The 16,922-nt window shown below is 36.0% G+C and overlaps 2 protein-coding genes across 9 annotated transcripts in view; one reads left to right on the top strand and one right to left on the bottom strand.

The window, feature by feature from the left end:
- The window catches only part of Tn (tripartite motif containing protein thin), a 120,519-nt gene that overhangs the window by 65,497 nt on the left and 38,100 nt on the right, over positions 1-16,922 (top strand). For 7 of the 8 annotated variants that reach the window (XM_083058441.1, XM_083058442.1, XM_083058434.1 and 4 more), the window contains exons 3-4: positions 14,866-15,047; positions 15,955-16,188. In XM_083058441.1, the coding sequence (XP_082914567.1) occupies positions 14,868-15,047; positions 15,955-16,188 (414 nt within the window). In that variant the 5' untranslated portion in view covers positions 14,866-14,867. Of the gene's footprint in view, positions 1-9,310; positions 9,670-14,865; positions 15,048-15,954; positions 16,189-16,922 lie in introns of those variants that run through there. The other variant, XM_083058440.1, reaches the window with a different exon arrangement.
- LOC145948881 (uncharacterized) overlaps positions 1-16,922 on the bottom strand; it is a 54,461-nt gene that overhangs the window by 32,252 nt on the left and 5,287 nt on the right. The window lies entirely within an intron of this gene.

The following is a 16,922-nucleotide window of genomic DNA, read 5'->3' as shown; positions in this document are numbered from 1 at the left end:
TCGTGAGAATGGGGGATATATGGTGGCCCTGCGGAAATCGATAGCGCAACTGGAATCTTCCATCGTATCCGCACTGCCGTGAAAAAAAGCGATACGACACACATGTCGGGGATTAATTATAATTAATAGCAATACAAGCTCGCTCTTAATTGCCGGTTTATATTGACCGGAGATAATTACGGCATATGTCTCTTACGGCACGTTTCTTTCGTTTCGAACTCGAAACGTCAAAACCTTTCTTTCTCTCTCTCTCTCTCTTTCTCTCTCTGTCGTCCGGCGACGAATGTCTTTCACACACTTTGACGAAACCTCGAAAGATACTGAGTATGAGAAAGTACGTTGTAAAAAGAGGGCTAGGAGAAACATTGCAAGATTTCTTACAGCGTCAAAGAAGAAGGAAGACATATAAAATGTGCCTTCTATCGCGGAATTATGAGCTTCAGAAGTTGCATGTAACGATTACACTTAGAACTTAGGGAGCTGAAAAGTTGTTGATCCTCTGGAGATTTTGATGCATAAGTAACGACTATATTTTCAGAGAAAATATCCAGGGCGATTTTACGATGTGCTTTTTTTTTACAACGTTTACGACTTACAAGGGCAGTGAAAATTCAGTTTCATTTTTATTCACCTGTGGAAGATTTGTTACGTTATATAGTCCCAAGTCATAGAGAGTTTATTCGCGTAATTAAAAATAAAGATTCTATTATAATTTAATATCTAATTAGCCTCGAGTATTTTCGCGCTTCTTTCTACGGATCTCTCTATGGAGTTCCCTCTTTCTCTCTCTACGAATTATAATTATGACCGAGAATATGGAGTACTTCGAAAAGTCGCTAACTACAAAATATAATTGAGACGTACATTTCGAGTTGGGTATTCATATTTCAGTTGAATCTGCATTTCAAATTCGACGCGGATTTCTTTTTAACACGTTTCCTCCCTCGTACATAATTTTACCTGTCGTCGTATCTGTTGTGAGTATTTGAGTTAGGCGCGTATGCTTAGAATATGCATAGTGTTCAAAATTAACCCGAGTATGTATGGCGTCGACCTCATTTTAAAGTCAGAACGCGTGATATAAACCCTCCGCCACGAGGCATATTTAAGTTCTCCACGTGTAACGATTGCGATAAAAGGGAGTGAATCTTCTCGCGATCTACTTAGAAAATATTCCCATATTATGATATTCCGATTATTTGGTATAAATTAAACAGCATTCGTTTGCACTCACGATTATATATAGCGCGTGCAAAAAAAGAAAAGTATTAAAAATTCGTTACGGCTTTAAAGTTTGCAGCATCAGCGATTACAATATGTTATCCACGTTCGCATTTTGTAGTCGGCAAGAGAGCATCGTATGAACGATGAAATAATATTTGATCTGGAATATAATATGCTTTTCGCGAGGTTGTGTTCCTGATTTACGACAAAGAGTTAATTAAGATTAACAATTCGAAGCACGCTGATTATCTCTCTTTGTTGACCTGACATAGTTCTGATTCCATCATCCCGACATAGTCAGCACTCTATTGTTGGGCGTCAACCTACGATTCTCTCATTTGAATAAAAGAGCAGCTATACAACTGCGTCGACGGATTAATTGAAAAACTCTGTGGAATAATATGGAGTCAAATATAAATCGAGAATTATGTATATATATATATATATATATATATATATATATATATATTGTATCGAGGAAACTGTCAATGGCGAGAAAATTCTTAATAGTGACGTCGTCTATCTAATATTAATACCTTCGTAAAACGAGAAATACGAATAATCAAAACGGAAACAAAGGGGGCTGAAAAGCATTAATTAAGTATATTATTGAATCAAAGAGCGAACCCTCCAGAGTTTGAATAGTGACGATAAATCCGTAATTTATCTTTTTTCGGAGGCCGAGCAAACGAGCAAACTATATAGTAAAAATAAATTTCGCGGAATGTAAAATTCCTCTACGTTTCAGCGATATGCAAAGCTAACACAATCGCCGTGAGAAATGTGAGGACACGGATTAACAGATTTATTTTATAGGTATTCCGAACATTAAAAAAAAACGAAATCATGTTTAACCCCGGCTATTCAACGCTGATTTTTTTTTCTACTATTCAGTTGGACACGTTATACATCGAATATATGTGAAATGTGCCGATAATAATAACAATACTAGTGAATAACGAGCGAATAAATTTTCAAATTTTTTTCAGATTTAAAAATAGTATAGTGTGATATCATTTTATATACGGTTTAATCACGGAATTACCGGAGGTCGCTTTATATATTCGCACGAGTAGAAGTTATGAGATGTGAAGAATTTTAAACGGAACTTTATTACGCTCTCGGAATTAATTAAACTCGTTCGCATTTTCTTATGCCTCACGCGTGCCATAGACAGAAGCAATGGTGCGATAATATAACACATTTAATAATAGCTTTTCCGTTTTTTCTAATTTTAATTTGCCTAGTGTCACGAGTAATGCATAACACATTGAGATAATCAAATAATAATAGCAATAATAATACATTTTAATTTTATGATTTATTACTTAAAAAAATTAATTAATTTAATAATATGTTTTTTCTTGAAATATACGTGAAAAATGAAGTATTGTGTTGCGCAATGTTGTGCGAAATGTCTTGCGGAAACAATCAAACACATTTACAACTTGGGAAAAGTCTACGTTTCTCGCGCTATGCGTGCGAGGAAAATACAAAAATAAAAATGAAATGACCGACCTGTCTTGCCGGGCGAAAACTGAAATTAAATCTTTTTATTCTCTTACCATTTTGCGCAGCATCGCGCGGTTGATCCTGTACTTTCGAGAATGAGAATAGCTGCAGGACCGACAACTTAATGAAACCCGGTAATTGAAAAAACCCATGGCCTGCCGAATTAAGGCAAAAAAAAATAAAAATAAAAAGAGGGAGAGAACGCGATTTACTCTTTAATTAGACGCGTGGGCAATCAATTAAAAAATATGACTCGCGAAATATATTACTATGTTCATCCACGCGCTTATTAATCGCCTAAAAGCAAGTCAAGTCTCTCTCGAGTGAAATTTCTCACAGATATTACCCGACGATAAGCGAATGATTAGAACACTAATCTGTTAAATTGCGATTTTCTTTCTCGACTTCCCGGCAAGTAAGTATAAGTACGCGTTGATAAATCTAGATCAGATCAGTGGAGTCTGTGTAATGAAATATTGAATCGAAGGTGGCTAATGCGATTCGAAAGTGAGTGCTCAAGTGCAATTAAAGTATAAATCGACAGTGCGTTATTATAAATTGGAGTCTAGTGATGTTATAATATTCTGCGATACAATCATTTCTGCGCGATGATAAAACTTCCTTCAAAGTTTCTGCTAGAAAGATAGAACGTGATACTTTAAACTGAGATGTTAAGCGCGAAGATAGGATTTTAACCGAGATAGAAGGCGGCAGATTGATCATAGTTCTTGATTTTACGGAAGCTCTTACTGCAATATTGTGCAACGATATATTATACTTTCAATTCTTACTGTCTTGCAATTAGAATAATTGCGCATAAATTAGGGCCATAACTCGCGAAATTCATGAAAACAACGTGTTTTTAACCGAATCAAAAAGAGTTCGGACATAATTCTTGACAATCCGGATTCTCGTTACAAATGCACGTAACGACAGTATTCTCGACTTCTTCGAACTTGGACGGAAAGAACAGGTTGAAGAAAGTAGCGAACACGAGTCACGAATGCGAACGATATATCTCGCACAAACTAGAGAGAAAAAGAGAGAGAGAGGGAAGAGTAGATCTCTTGCAAATTAATTCACGTGCCAAAACCAAGTTGTAATGGAAGGGGAAATGGTAAAAAAATGCGATAACTCAGCTTTCAACCTAATAACAAGAAGAGCGAAAAGTGAAAATAATAGTAACGTCGTGTGGACGGAAATTTCGCGTCGAAAGGTCTCGCCTTTGAAGAATGTTTGTTATTATTGAACATCGGCAACTCGAAATCCTCACAATAGCTTAGGTCAAATTCTACCTTGCACAATACTTTCAATATATCGCGCATTCTTTTCCATTGAATGTTTATCAGTCATGCGTATCGTGGCCATAAGTTTAACATGCGCGATCGTCTAACTGTTTCTTACCATCTACTTATGTTTATAATGGAAATTGTGATGATCGATTAACAGTACATTTTTAGCGACTAATAATAGTGTGACAATTATATTACATTATATTATACAAATAAGTGAAGTAGTTGCTAATTAAAATTTATAATTGTAATTATAATTATATAATTTGTAATTGAAAAATATATAATTTTATAAATTTAAAATATATACAAATTGCGCACACGAGGATAATTTTAAATAATTATTAAAATGTATTTTAAATTACACGGGACATTTACGCGACATGTAATTTTAATTAGCCAGTTTACAGAAGATAAACGATTTATCGAAGTGCAGTGATAATCCTATTCCGTTAAATCCTTTATGCCGGGATCGTAAACTGTTTAAACTCTTTCAAACATATTTGATCTCCCCCTCCCCTATCTCTCTCTGTGTAAATGATGAATGAGGAAATCTAATGACTGATTAAGCGTAACATTCGTACACAACAAATCGATCGATAGTCTACTAAATGCTCTCTCTTTCTCTCTCTCTCTCTCTCTCTCTCTCTCTATAGAATTAACAATTTTGATCTTATTAATTAATAGTGGCGACTCGTAATTGCAAATAACGCTATGTCAAATTAAACGCCATCCGTTATTATTAACACATTGAATCATCAGTTTAAATAACAAGCAATTTTCCATAAATTTTCCATAATTTTCCACTCATTTTATGTACGCTGCAGTTTGTTGCCGAATTGCGTAACTGTCGAAAATTAAATGCCAACTTTTCTCGACATCCCATTTCCATAAGGATTTTTGTCTCACAGATTTACAAGAAGAATCTGCTGCTCTTTGACGTTTCGCAAGGTGTAAATTATTCTGTAGAGAGCTGTGGAAAAGAGCTTTTATTACATTCTTTTAGCGTTTCACGCGTGTGTTATATATATTCCGCTCACATCAGATCCATCGTCATCCGCACCTCGTACGTCCTTATCCCGTCCGCATAAAGGCATCTTTGATTCCGCAGACATGCTCTCAAATATTGAAACGTCTCGGCGTTGCAAATAAATTATTACTTCGTCCAAGAGGCGCGGATAAATAATAAATCAGAGAGCAGAAGAGAACGAACGAGAGGAGAGAGAGCCTTATGCATTATGTATCGACGCTGTATATAATATGACGATTGCCTGCGAGTTTCCTCGAATTTCGTTGCATCGCGCATTCGTCGTTATCGACAAAAATGCGTATTATAATATTTCATTTTGTTATTTCGAATTATGAAAATGAATACCCGGTGGGCCCCAATAAAATCCTTATGCGCGGTCGCGCGTTGAATTTACAAGTTGAACAAAAAAAAAAAAAAAACTTTCGGACAGAATCCGCTCTCTCCGCTTTTCCGGTATCATCGTATTCAATTAAACGCGATCGATCGGCTTATTTCCAACGTTTCGAGTCCGAAAGAACCGGGCGATTCCTCATCCTCCGAGTGTTTAATTTCCGCCACGATAATTAATTTATATTAATCAAGCCGCAATAAATTTTGCCCGTTATCCATCGTCATCATCTCGCGCGTCCACTCAGCGCAATTCACGGCTTTTCAAACTTTTTAATCGCTTTCCGCAAGTTTTCTCTCCCCCATTCCGATAACGCCGTTCTTTCCCGCCGGACTCTGCCGCCCGCAATAATATAACTTTATCCACGTATTTCGCGGGAAACGACGCACTCTTGATTGTGGAATCGCCGCGCATCTCAGCAGCTTTGAAATATAATTTTTTTTTCATTAGGTCTTTTTCAAGCTTCGCTCCGCGAAGCATTCGAGTCGCGGAAATGCGAAAAAAATTGAACGCGACGTATATAATATTTTAAACTCTTTTAAAAATTATTAGTATTTTAAAACAGATATCTTATTTTTGTTATTTATTTTTTTGAATATTCTTTAATTTTATATATTTTTCATATATCTCTAATATAGAATTTTTTCTCTAATTATTACATTTAAAAAAATTTTTATTTTATTATATTATATTTTTTATTTTTATTTATTTATATATATATTTTTATATTTATATTTTAATTATATTATTATGTTTGCCATTTGTACATTTACTTATTGCCGAAGAATTACATACATGTATACATCGCAGATTAGTGTATATTTCATCGTTAGTAAACTTTCGAGAGAAGTGAAGCGTACAATAAAACTCTTATATATTTTATAGTTCGCTCGAAATTGCAATTCCGATATTGTGAGGTGCACCTACTGTATTATTAATTAAATGTTAACTCTCTGGAATTATACATGGAGTAGCAGTTTGGTTGACTCTTGACGAAAATTCTTACCCTGCTACGGGGGATAATAAAGGCGGATCTAGAAAGTTACGCGGGAATCTAATTATTGGGGACGAACCCGCAGTAAACACGAAGTACTTCAAGTACTCCATGCCACTAACACGGTACGTGTACCGCATGCTGAAAAACAGGACAATACGGATCACAAGAGTAATTAGGATCAGTATACCCGGGGAGAGAGAGTTTACTTGTTAAGAAAAACCGAAACTTTCGCATTGAAATAAAATGACGAGAAGTAGTACAAAAACACTTTGCGTCATTGGCAAGCAACGGGAAGCGCAAAATCGTAGCTTGATGAGAAAGTTAAAAACAGCAAGAGGAAGTAAAAAAAAGAAAAAAATAAAGTTAGCGATCTGCCGAGCGCGTTTTATCGTTCATCATTCTCTCCGACGGTTTCTGAATATTCAGATTAAATTAAAAGTGATAAATTGCGCGATAAAATGCGCATTTAATATATAGAAATAATAATTTAATAAATAATACGTTTGAGTCGGGAATTTTGCCGCTGACAAAGTTAGAAATAAGTATAATCGTTGCTGCCACAATTCTGTAAAATTTCGAGATTTATAGAAAGGACGTATAGGATGCATCCTGGATGGAGAGAAGCTAGCTCATTATGTTGCAGTAGTAAGAAAGAAGATTTAGAGAGCGCGGGACTCGCGGTTTGAATGACGGAAGGTCCAGACAAAAACTTAGAGAATCAGCCAACGGATCCGTGATGAATATGAAAACGGAATGTGTTAAAAACTCCTCGTAGCCTCGCGACTTCACCCGTCGTAACTTTGTCTCCTTTGATAAACGCGAATTTTTAACTTTACATATCAACTTTACGCTCCTAACTCATATCAACTTTATTATACGTTAGAACGCTGTTATCCTTTAGGTTTGGTGCAAACTGTAAGAAATTTCATCTACTTTGCGCGCATCTCCAAAGTGATTTTTCATCCCTTAATTCTGAAGTCTTTCAAGTCATCTTTCTAGTCATCTAAATTAAAATGAGTGTAAAATGAGTGAATGATTTAAGAGAGATCTGCATATTGTGTCTTATTTTTTCAATATAAGATAATATACTAAAATCTACACATTTTTCAAATAAAAATGTAACAACAATTTCCGCGCAGACACACTTAATGAAAACAATCTCGTTTCGAGTAGAAATGACGAATATATAAAGTCTAGCGTCTAGCCGTCCGAAACGTTTGGGTGCCAAGAGAAGTCAGCGAGATAGCAATCGGAAAATCTATTTTCCCAGGAATATGGACCAGGGAGAAGGACGATGCGAGAGGGATGCTTTTAAAACGGACATAAAGTAAAATGCATCGCGTAAAATGCATCGCGAAGGGAGAGAACGTCTCTCACGTAGAGAGTGGCACCTTCTGGCGCACAGAATTGCAGTTATCGAGCATTAAATTCGCAGGAACGAGAGAGCTTATGGCGCCCGGATTTATAAACCGCCCGGATAATTCCGGCTGTAGAAAACTGTCTTGCCAGCGTGAGAAAAGCTCTGGTCGATAAACCGTTCCCCGACTAAGCGGTACTATTCTAAGATCGCGTTGAAAATAAGCGGTGCTGGATAATGCACGGGGGCTAAATATAGCCCGGGCATCTCATGGTAGTCGACCGCTATTTCACGCACGAACGTGGATTTCGACGATCTATAACTCTTCCCCTTTTTTGTGCAATCAGCAGTTTAATGTACAACATCTCTTTAAACCCACGAGACAAGAAATTGAATTTAATTATTTTATTCTACTTCGACTTAAACATTTTTTACATGAGTGTTAAAAACATGCAATTATTCTGCAATTAATTTCTTCGCGTTTAATTTGTGCGACAGAATGAAAATAATTTCTATTGTATTTCTCTTTACGTTTCTTCGATATATTCAATGTGATCACCGCTGCAAGATTTAGACAAACGTGAAATCTCGCAGAAACTTTTCTAGGAGAAGCTTATTTGGGGAAACGAGAAGGAGAATATACGAATACAATATCCGACGTTCCTGAATGTTTTCTGTCTCAATGTAGTTTCCTCGGTGCACGATTCGAGTATCGTTCAATCCGCCGTGCGTACAAATAGGAAACCACCCCAAACTACCCCACCGATTTCTCATCAATGTTTTTTTCTTCCACGAGCTCGGCAATCGATTATTTGGATTAGACGTTGATATGGGCCTCGAATTGGAAGGAAAAGAAAAGCGGCGGATAATATTAGAAGGAAATATATTTGCGGTCGAAACCAGCAAGGTTTCATTATTTGCAATTTCTGTCACGTACGTGGCTATATATTTATATCAGTTAATAAGAAAAATATATATATACGCGTACGCTGACACCACTTGCGCCATTTAGCGCAATATTGTTCGCTGCAGTTATTAAAGCTGGCTGGATTGAATGGGAATTCTCGTTGATCCACGCCGACAAGAGAGAGAATGCATATTAATGTTGACATTAAACAGGAACGATTATTAAACGGCCCTCGTTATACAAACCGGATAATTGGAAATCGACTATCGAATTCATTATTCCACTCTTTCAAGAGAAAGAGAGAGAGAACAACCTCGCGTCGCTAATTATTATAACATCAGCATTAAATCGAAGATTGCACTCTCCGCGAGAGAAGCGTCGTTCGATCGTTTTACGAAGAACGCAAATTAGTGGTGGAGAGGTTGATGACATGTGCGAAATTTTCCGATCCGTGCATTTTCGTTCCGTATATACTTTGTACTGCTTTCCACCGAAGATCTCTCGTTCGCCGAAAACGAACCGCCGGAAATCGAAGGTCCTCTCCTCGGCTAAGTATAGCTCGCGCCGCGCGAGCATAAGTCTGGCCGGTGACGTCGAGAAGTGTCAGTATACTGGATCTCGCGTGGACCGACCGATTCTCCAGAAGCGCGACGATTCAGAAAACGCTCTATACGTGTCGACATAATAGCGTGTCGCGCTCGCCGCGAGAATAAGTGGCCCTTTGTTCGTGACGAGTGCCAAATATTTTAAACATCTTGTTATTGTCTGTCGCGACACGTGGACGGATGATCGCCTCGTGCGCGAGCCACAAAAGCGAGTACAAAAGAGAGCCCGAATCGAAGATCGAAGTCGCGATCAGTCCGCGACGAGGGATCATCAGTGAGGGTGGTGTCTTCTCTTCGATATCGCAACGCGAAATAAGTGTATCTTGCTCGCGTTTTGACGGACGGATACTCGATCGGGTATTTAAATTTTATTTAATTTGTAATTAGTTTTAAATTATTTAAAACTAATTAGTTTAAAAAAAAATTCTTTTGTAAGAAATTTATTTTTTTTGTGTAGAGATTAGAATAGATTTATTTGTTTGCTCAATCGAGAGTGACGGAGCTCTATTTTTAACTTGCACGATATTTGAAACTTTGTGAAACTGTAATAAAAAATTTTCTTGCCAGGGTCGGTTCGGTGAAATAAATCAGCATTAAGGCGAAATGTTTAATTACGAGAATTACGAATTAATATGTTTGTCTTTGAATCTCGAAAGCATCTCGGTGTTGGAAATGCATTTTGAATAATGCAGCGAACGTGTTAACGAACGCATACTCTTTCCCTCGATTTGGTCGCAAAATACAGAGTTATGTCGAGTGTCCTTAATGTCACTGTCTGCCCGAATGAAATTAGGGAGATTTATCTTCCTCCTCGTTTACATCGGCGAGCGCGTTTGGGGTTACGAGACATTAGTCGCGCACAAATTACATGCTGTGCACCGTGGAGAAATTATTCGACATGCCTGTCGCTCTATAAGCAATTTAGGATTCGTTGATTAGCCGCAGGTGCATGACAGATTCCGACGATCGCGCAGAATCGGTCATTAGGCAATTTAATTTAGGAGCATAATCTGCAATAATTTAAGATGGCAGGCTTACGCGTATTAATTCACCACATCCTCGCGTGTGAAAAAAAAGCTGTCATTAATAAAGAGAGATCTGCAATCTAGAATTTAAGCTTAACACACGCTCTGTTTATGTTGATTAATTTATATCAAATATTATTTAATAATAAAACTAATATTAACAGATCTTTAATTTTGTCAGCGACTCTATTAATATTTAATTTAACATTTATTGTGTCTGTGTGCTATTAATTTTCTCGAATTTTAATGCAAATAACAAAAGTATGCACAGTGTAACCAAACAAATTGATAAAGGCACATTACACAAAGGTAGAATCAAAATTGCATGCGCGAGGTGCAAAATACCAACGTGCTGCGCTATTTAGCGAACATATTTCGAGGTAATAAATGATAAATCTAGATTTCCGCGAAATCTTGGTATTCAATTATACGCCGTACGCGTACATCTCTCGCGAAATGCAGTAGACGAGGAGAAAACGACTCGGAAATACTCCGCTTTTGTGAAATAACGCTCGCAAATTCTGCCTCTCGCGGACAAAGGAAAAAGCTGAATCATTCGCGACGCTGTTTATTTTGTTTTCCATGATAATAATGATGCGCCACGTGCAACCGCAATTTCGCGACACGCATGACACTTTGGACTTTTCGAATGCTCATTAAGCGACGTGCTTGGTGCGCTTCAAGTGGGAGAAAAACTCGTCTATAAATATATATTTGCGTATTATAAAGTGGTATCGCATTATATATAGTACATATATACATATATATCATGTATTATATAGTCAGCTTATTTGTTCACATACATTTTATATGTTTTATGAATTAACCCCTTGAATGATCGATTTTTTCGATAATAAAATCAATTTGTCTGATTACACTGTGGATAGTTGATATTAGTTTTTTTTAATTACAAAAATAATCACTTATTTTACTATAACTCATTATTAAGACTTCACAAAAAAACAAAATAAAAATGTGCTCTTGAGGATGTAAATCTTTATGGGGATATGACACAGATGCTACAATTTAATTTTTAAAATCATAATAACAATAATAACAGCGAAGAAAAGAATTTCTCAAAAGTCATGCTTATTGTTGATAATAATTTCACAGACGACAGATTTCTTATTATTCACATTCGATAAAAATTCGACTCGAACGAACGCGCTTGACTCGTGTTTCGAAAGACCGAAAAGCCGAAAATCCCCCACGAAATATGATCGCACAATTAAAAGCCCGGTGAAATAACGAGGACTTAAATAACGTAGGCGGACATCTCTCCGGCGAGTTTTCGAGTTTAGTTTCGAGGCTCACAGTTAAAGTGTCAGAATTAGCATCCCGTTTCATGCTCATGGCAACGCCCATGAAAGTTGCTAATACAATCGTTGCTCGCTGCCTGTTACACCCCCCTTCCTCCCCCCAATCTTCCTTCCACCCCCCAACGCACACGCGGTGAGAGAAAAGGGGAGAGTTTGCTTTAAGATCCAACAAGTGGTTCGTCTAATAGTAACAATGCTTCCTAATGTACTAGCTTCTGCCATTGTGTCGACTCGGAAGCGCGATCGGTCCTCGACGTGGCGACCTTCGACGTCAGCAACGTCAGAAGTGCCGGGAAACTTGCGAAAGCCAAAACGAATTTGGCTCGACTTCTGGCTACGTATATCCGCTGCGAACAATCTCTTTGAACGTTCCGCGTGCGCGGATGTTATTTAAATTTATCCTTTATGTTCATCGCGGTTCTCTTCATGGTCGCCACTTATGCTCGCGATAAAGTGCGTCATCAAGACTTATACATTTTTTATTTATTCTTAATCCGAGTTAATCGCGAAATATATCTTTAAAGATCTGCGAATTTGTGGCACGCATACGTAGACAAGTTTAATTTAGAACACGAAATCTATACGAAAGAAGTATCAGTCTTAAAGAAGTTATTCTACGAAATATGTTTGTAAAATATATTTAACATTGCCTGATATAAAATTCTCTGAAATTTAGTGTAATGACAAAAACATAATTTTTAATAAAATTGTATATAGTTATAAATATTGGAAACAATTTTGGCAAAACGATCGACGTAATTATACTACAAATTTAGAAGCTGAAAATTTTTCGCTTTCTTGATGTCTTGAAATTTTAACGGAGAGCCATGATTTTTATTAGCTAGTATCCGGATATACTAATTTAGTAACGGATAAACGTTTGCGTTGGCATCACGATCGAGATGACAAACTGCCGGATGCTTTGCGAGAAGGTCGAATCTGAAATAAGCCGATGTCTCATGGAATTAGAATCGACATTGACTGAGTATCTCCGTACTAGAGACAGAAATGATGTGGACCTCGCGAGTTTTTATAGAATCAAATTTTTTATGCGTGTCACGTTTGTAAAGTTTTTAAAATTAAATTGGATACGACTTTTCTTTGTTGCAAATTAACAAAGAAATAGATAAAATAAATTTTAATAGATATAATTATATAAATATAAATATAATTATATAAATTATATAAATATAATTATAAATTATATATATAATATTTTATATAATATATCTAATATTAAATGATTCAAAAAAAATTTCAACACAAGGAACGCACACTTAATATTTTCCTCTGGTTTTAAAGAAGAAAGAAAAAAGAGGAAGTAAATTATTACAAAGCACAATTATTACAACATAAAAAGAAAAAGAATATAAAGAGAAAAATAGAAAAGAAAAATAATACGAAGAGAATAAGAAAATAACAAATTGTCAGAATTGTTTTTAATTTATTTGAAACAATTTTCTTTCAGCTTTATTCAAACGCTGTAATTAAATTTACATCCGATATAAAATGTGATATTGCAAATAAAATTTAATAAAAATTTTATTTCCTAAATAAAACATCGCGTTAATCGGAATTATCTCGTATATTACGCGCTTCACGTACAAGCGCGATAATTAATGGATTGCATGAGTAATCATCCACTCATTAGCGACGTTCAAATAATTATTACGGTTGCCGCGGTTTTCGATCTGTAATGTAACTTGTTTCAATGTGAACGTTGTAACAGTAGTGCAATACATCACGATCTAATACTATTAAGCACAACGATTACATTTCATGAAACTATCTCTGCTACGAACACATTTCAGCAATTAGTTAAAATAATAGGTAGGTTCATGATGTTATTATTTTTAAATCAAATCTAATTATGTTGCAACACGATTTATAAAATTTTGATTTATTCAGTAAAATATGATGAAAAAGGATCTCATTATAAAAAATATATTAAATATTTATATAAAATATTTACATATATAAATTTATATAAAGCTATTTATTTAATATTTATATAAGGTTATAATTTTTATTGTCACTTTTCAGGATATTAAAAAATATTAAGTTTCGCGAATAACGCTAAGAGATATATATCGATTGCAAACAATGAGAAAAGATATAAGATTATAGTTGAGCATTAACATACATTCGACTCTCTTGTCGTTTAATCACGGGCGAAAAGCTTCAACATAATTTGCGTCGCGAAAAGTTTTCAGGGTTATCCTCTAAGTTCACCCGTCTCTTTTATCAAATTTACGCTGATGATGCAGCGTGCCTTAAAATAGAAGTGCAATGACTCCACGAAGATCTTGACATTATCTTAGTAGTCATGGTGTAGGTATATTACGCCGGTCACCAAGGTTCTTTTTCTACAAAACTTGAACGTGAATTTCTTCACGATTTAATTATGAAGAACGCGTACAAATCTCTAATTGATTATTTTATAAACGATATACATATACACAGGCCAAATTCTGTTATTGATAAAAATGATAAAATAATTTAGCCAATAACATTCAAAATGGAATAAAAGTATTAGATATATTGCTTGCACTTTCTTTTTCTCTTTAGCGTTTTGTCGCGAAGTGCGTTGTTGAGAATTCTATGAACATATAAATATAGAGTCACATGATTGCATGAACAAGCAACTACACAAATAAACAACAACAGTTGTTTCCTTAATCGCTTAACACGTGGCCGGATGAATAAAATTTTGGCAGTATTTCGAAACGATGACGTTAGAGTCAAGATATTAGTATAATCTATTTCTTAACTATGACGATAACTATGACGAATAAGAATGATGCAAGAAACGCATTGAAAGAGAAACACATCCCACATTTTTCCAACACAAATATATGCAATACAATAAACATTTAAATATATGTAAATATATAAAGATATTTTCTGAAATGAAAACTGGAATGTAAAAAAAAGAAATCTTTTAAAATTATTATATTTATATATATATTTTTTACAAATAATACTTGTGCCGGATATATTTATATATTTTTTTATGCTAAACATACAAGAATATTTATGTATTCTAAAATGCATGTGCATGTATGTATGTATGTACGCATATATAAAATGTATATATGTATACACATAAACTGCACGCTTTGTGAAGAATTGAATAAGGCAGATAACTTTTTTGCCCTCTTTTATGTAAAGAGGACAAGATCGAGAATAAGTTTCGCTTCTTTTTACAGGCATGGAGCAGTTCGAGCAGCTGCTAACCTGCGCGATATGCCTGGACCGGTACAGAAATCCGAAGCTCTTGCCATGTCAACACAGCTTTTGCATGGAGCCGTGCATGGACGGCCTCGTCGATTACGTTCGTCGACAGGTCAAGTGTCCAGAATGTCGTGCCGAACATCGTATACCGTATCAAGTAAGAGCCGTTGATCTTTATATACAATATACCGCAACGTCGATTTTTCAATTTATTAAAATATTAAAAATATTTCTTTTTAAATATTGAAGAAAAAAATTATTTAAATTTTAAGCGTCTTCCGACCCGACTAAAAGTTCCTACACACAATGGACCACAAATAAATTACCCGGATACATATTATATTTAATTTCTCGCGGTTTCGCAAAATTTATATGGAACACATTTGCGCAAGCTGTTACGGCTCGTTTGTCGTGAAACGACGCGCGGTTCTCCGATTATTATATCGCCTTATCGCGTTTATGTCTTTAATATATTTTCGGATGATAATGCGCAGAGAGAAAAAATCGATCTGTCGTTTCGACCGCAAATTGAATGTCCTTTTGTGCACGAGACAGTATAGAATGCGACGGTACGTGTAAGCTCATCTTTATTCAACGATGAATCCAAACGCGAGAGGACTTTCATTGAACCGAGTGTACTCTCACGTTTCAAACTCATGTTATCTTCCGACTGTTCGACCGGTCTGTTTTTCCGGAATAATCGAACGTGTTTACGCTACGGAATTCAAAAATGTTCTCGCGTAGCGAGAATAACAAATTATGCAGTTATATTTTGAGAAATAATCGAAGAATTTGAAAACACATTTGTTTCGTTATTAGGTATATATAAACGTTTTTCTAGAATATCGTAATATTTAACAGCCACATGTATATCCTACAATAACAGTGACTTATTTACTGACGTACAGATAGCATTTCCATTCGAGTTACTGTGTAGGAATGTCACGGGTGCACTGTGTATGTACAATTAATTCACGCCATTGCGTCGTTTCCAGTTCATTAATAAGCGTACTCGGTACATTACGGAAAGCTAATCGAACCGATGATACATCTGCTATTTGTAGGGCGTGCAAGCCTTTCCAACCAACGTAACACTGCAACGATTTCTGGAATTGCATATCGAGATCACCGGGGAACTACCGGACCCGACCAGCGGTCAGACCATGGAACGCTGCGGTGTTTGCTCGGAGAAGAGCTATTGCTCGCTGTGCGTTCATTGCGAGAAGAAATGCTGTCCCGAATGCAAGGACGCGCACATGGACATCCTGAGACGCGAAATTGCGCGCATCAATTCCCAGGTATGGCGCTAAACATCAATTGGAATCATTAAAGCTCTGAAAAGTGGTGATAAACGAAGAAATTCAAGCTGCAATTTAAGATAAAAACGAAAGAGAATTCGAAAGGGTGAGAAATAATTGCTTAACATTTGTTGGAAATATTTACGTCACGCGAATTATTATTAAAATGCTTTTTTTGCGACTACGAGGCACGAAATGAATTATCTCGCAATATCTCCTTTCATTGTCGTGGTATATGCGAGTAATTTACCAATATCGATCAAGTTCTCCTATCTTATATTCGAAAGGTAAGCTTGACTATGAGAAATTTTGCTATACCGATCGCGGAAACTAATTTAACCAGTTGCATAACTAATTTTCCCTTTGGCTCGCCGAGTAGACGTTAGCTTGGGAACTGTTGTGTTACGGTATCCGGTATTGGGGTGTACTTTAAATTCGTTACGTAGCACCCTTCAGCGACGCGAAATTTATTGCCACGAAACTTCGCGCATTGCAATTAACCGTGTACGATAGGATAGGAAACAAGATTGTGACCTAGATTTTTCGTTTTCAACAAACGGCCGTGCTATAATATAAACCTGTTAGTGAAATCGATTGATAATGCGACACGAATATCAATTTAATGCAAAATAAGATCGCGAATCCTCAATTAAATTAAAAAAAAAATTCGTCAAGCTTTTAATCCAGCGATTTGTCCCATCGCAAAAAAATCTCATTGTCAAATAACTTTTCCA

This window comes from Prenolepis imparis, unplaced genomic scaffold (assembly GCF_030444845.1).
Source record: "Prenolepis imparis isolate NDT839.2.m4 unplaced genomic scaffold, iyPreImpa1.0 SCAF_2, whole genome shotgun sequence".
Lineage (NCBI taxonomy): Eukaryota > Metazoa > Arthropoda > Insecta > Hymenoptera > Formicidae > Prenolepis > Prenolepis imparis.
Note: the sequence above shows the minus strand (reverse complement) of the source record. Positions and strands in the feature narration are given on the sequence as shown.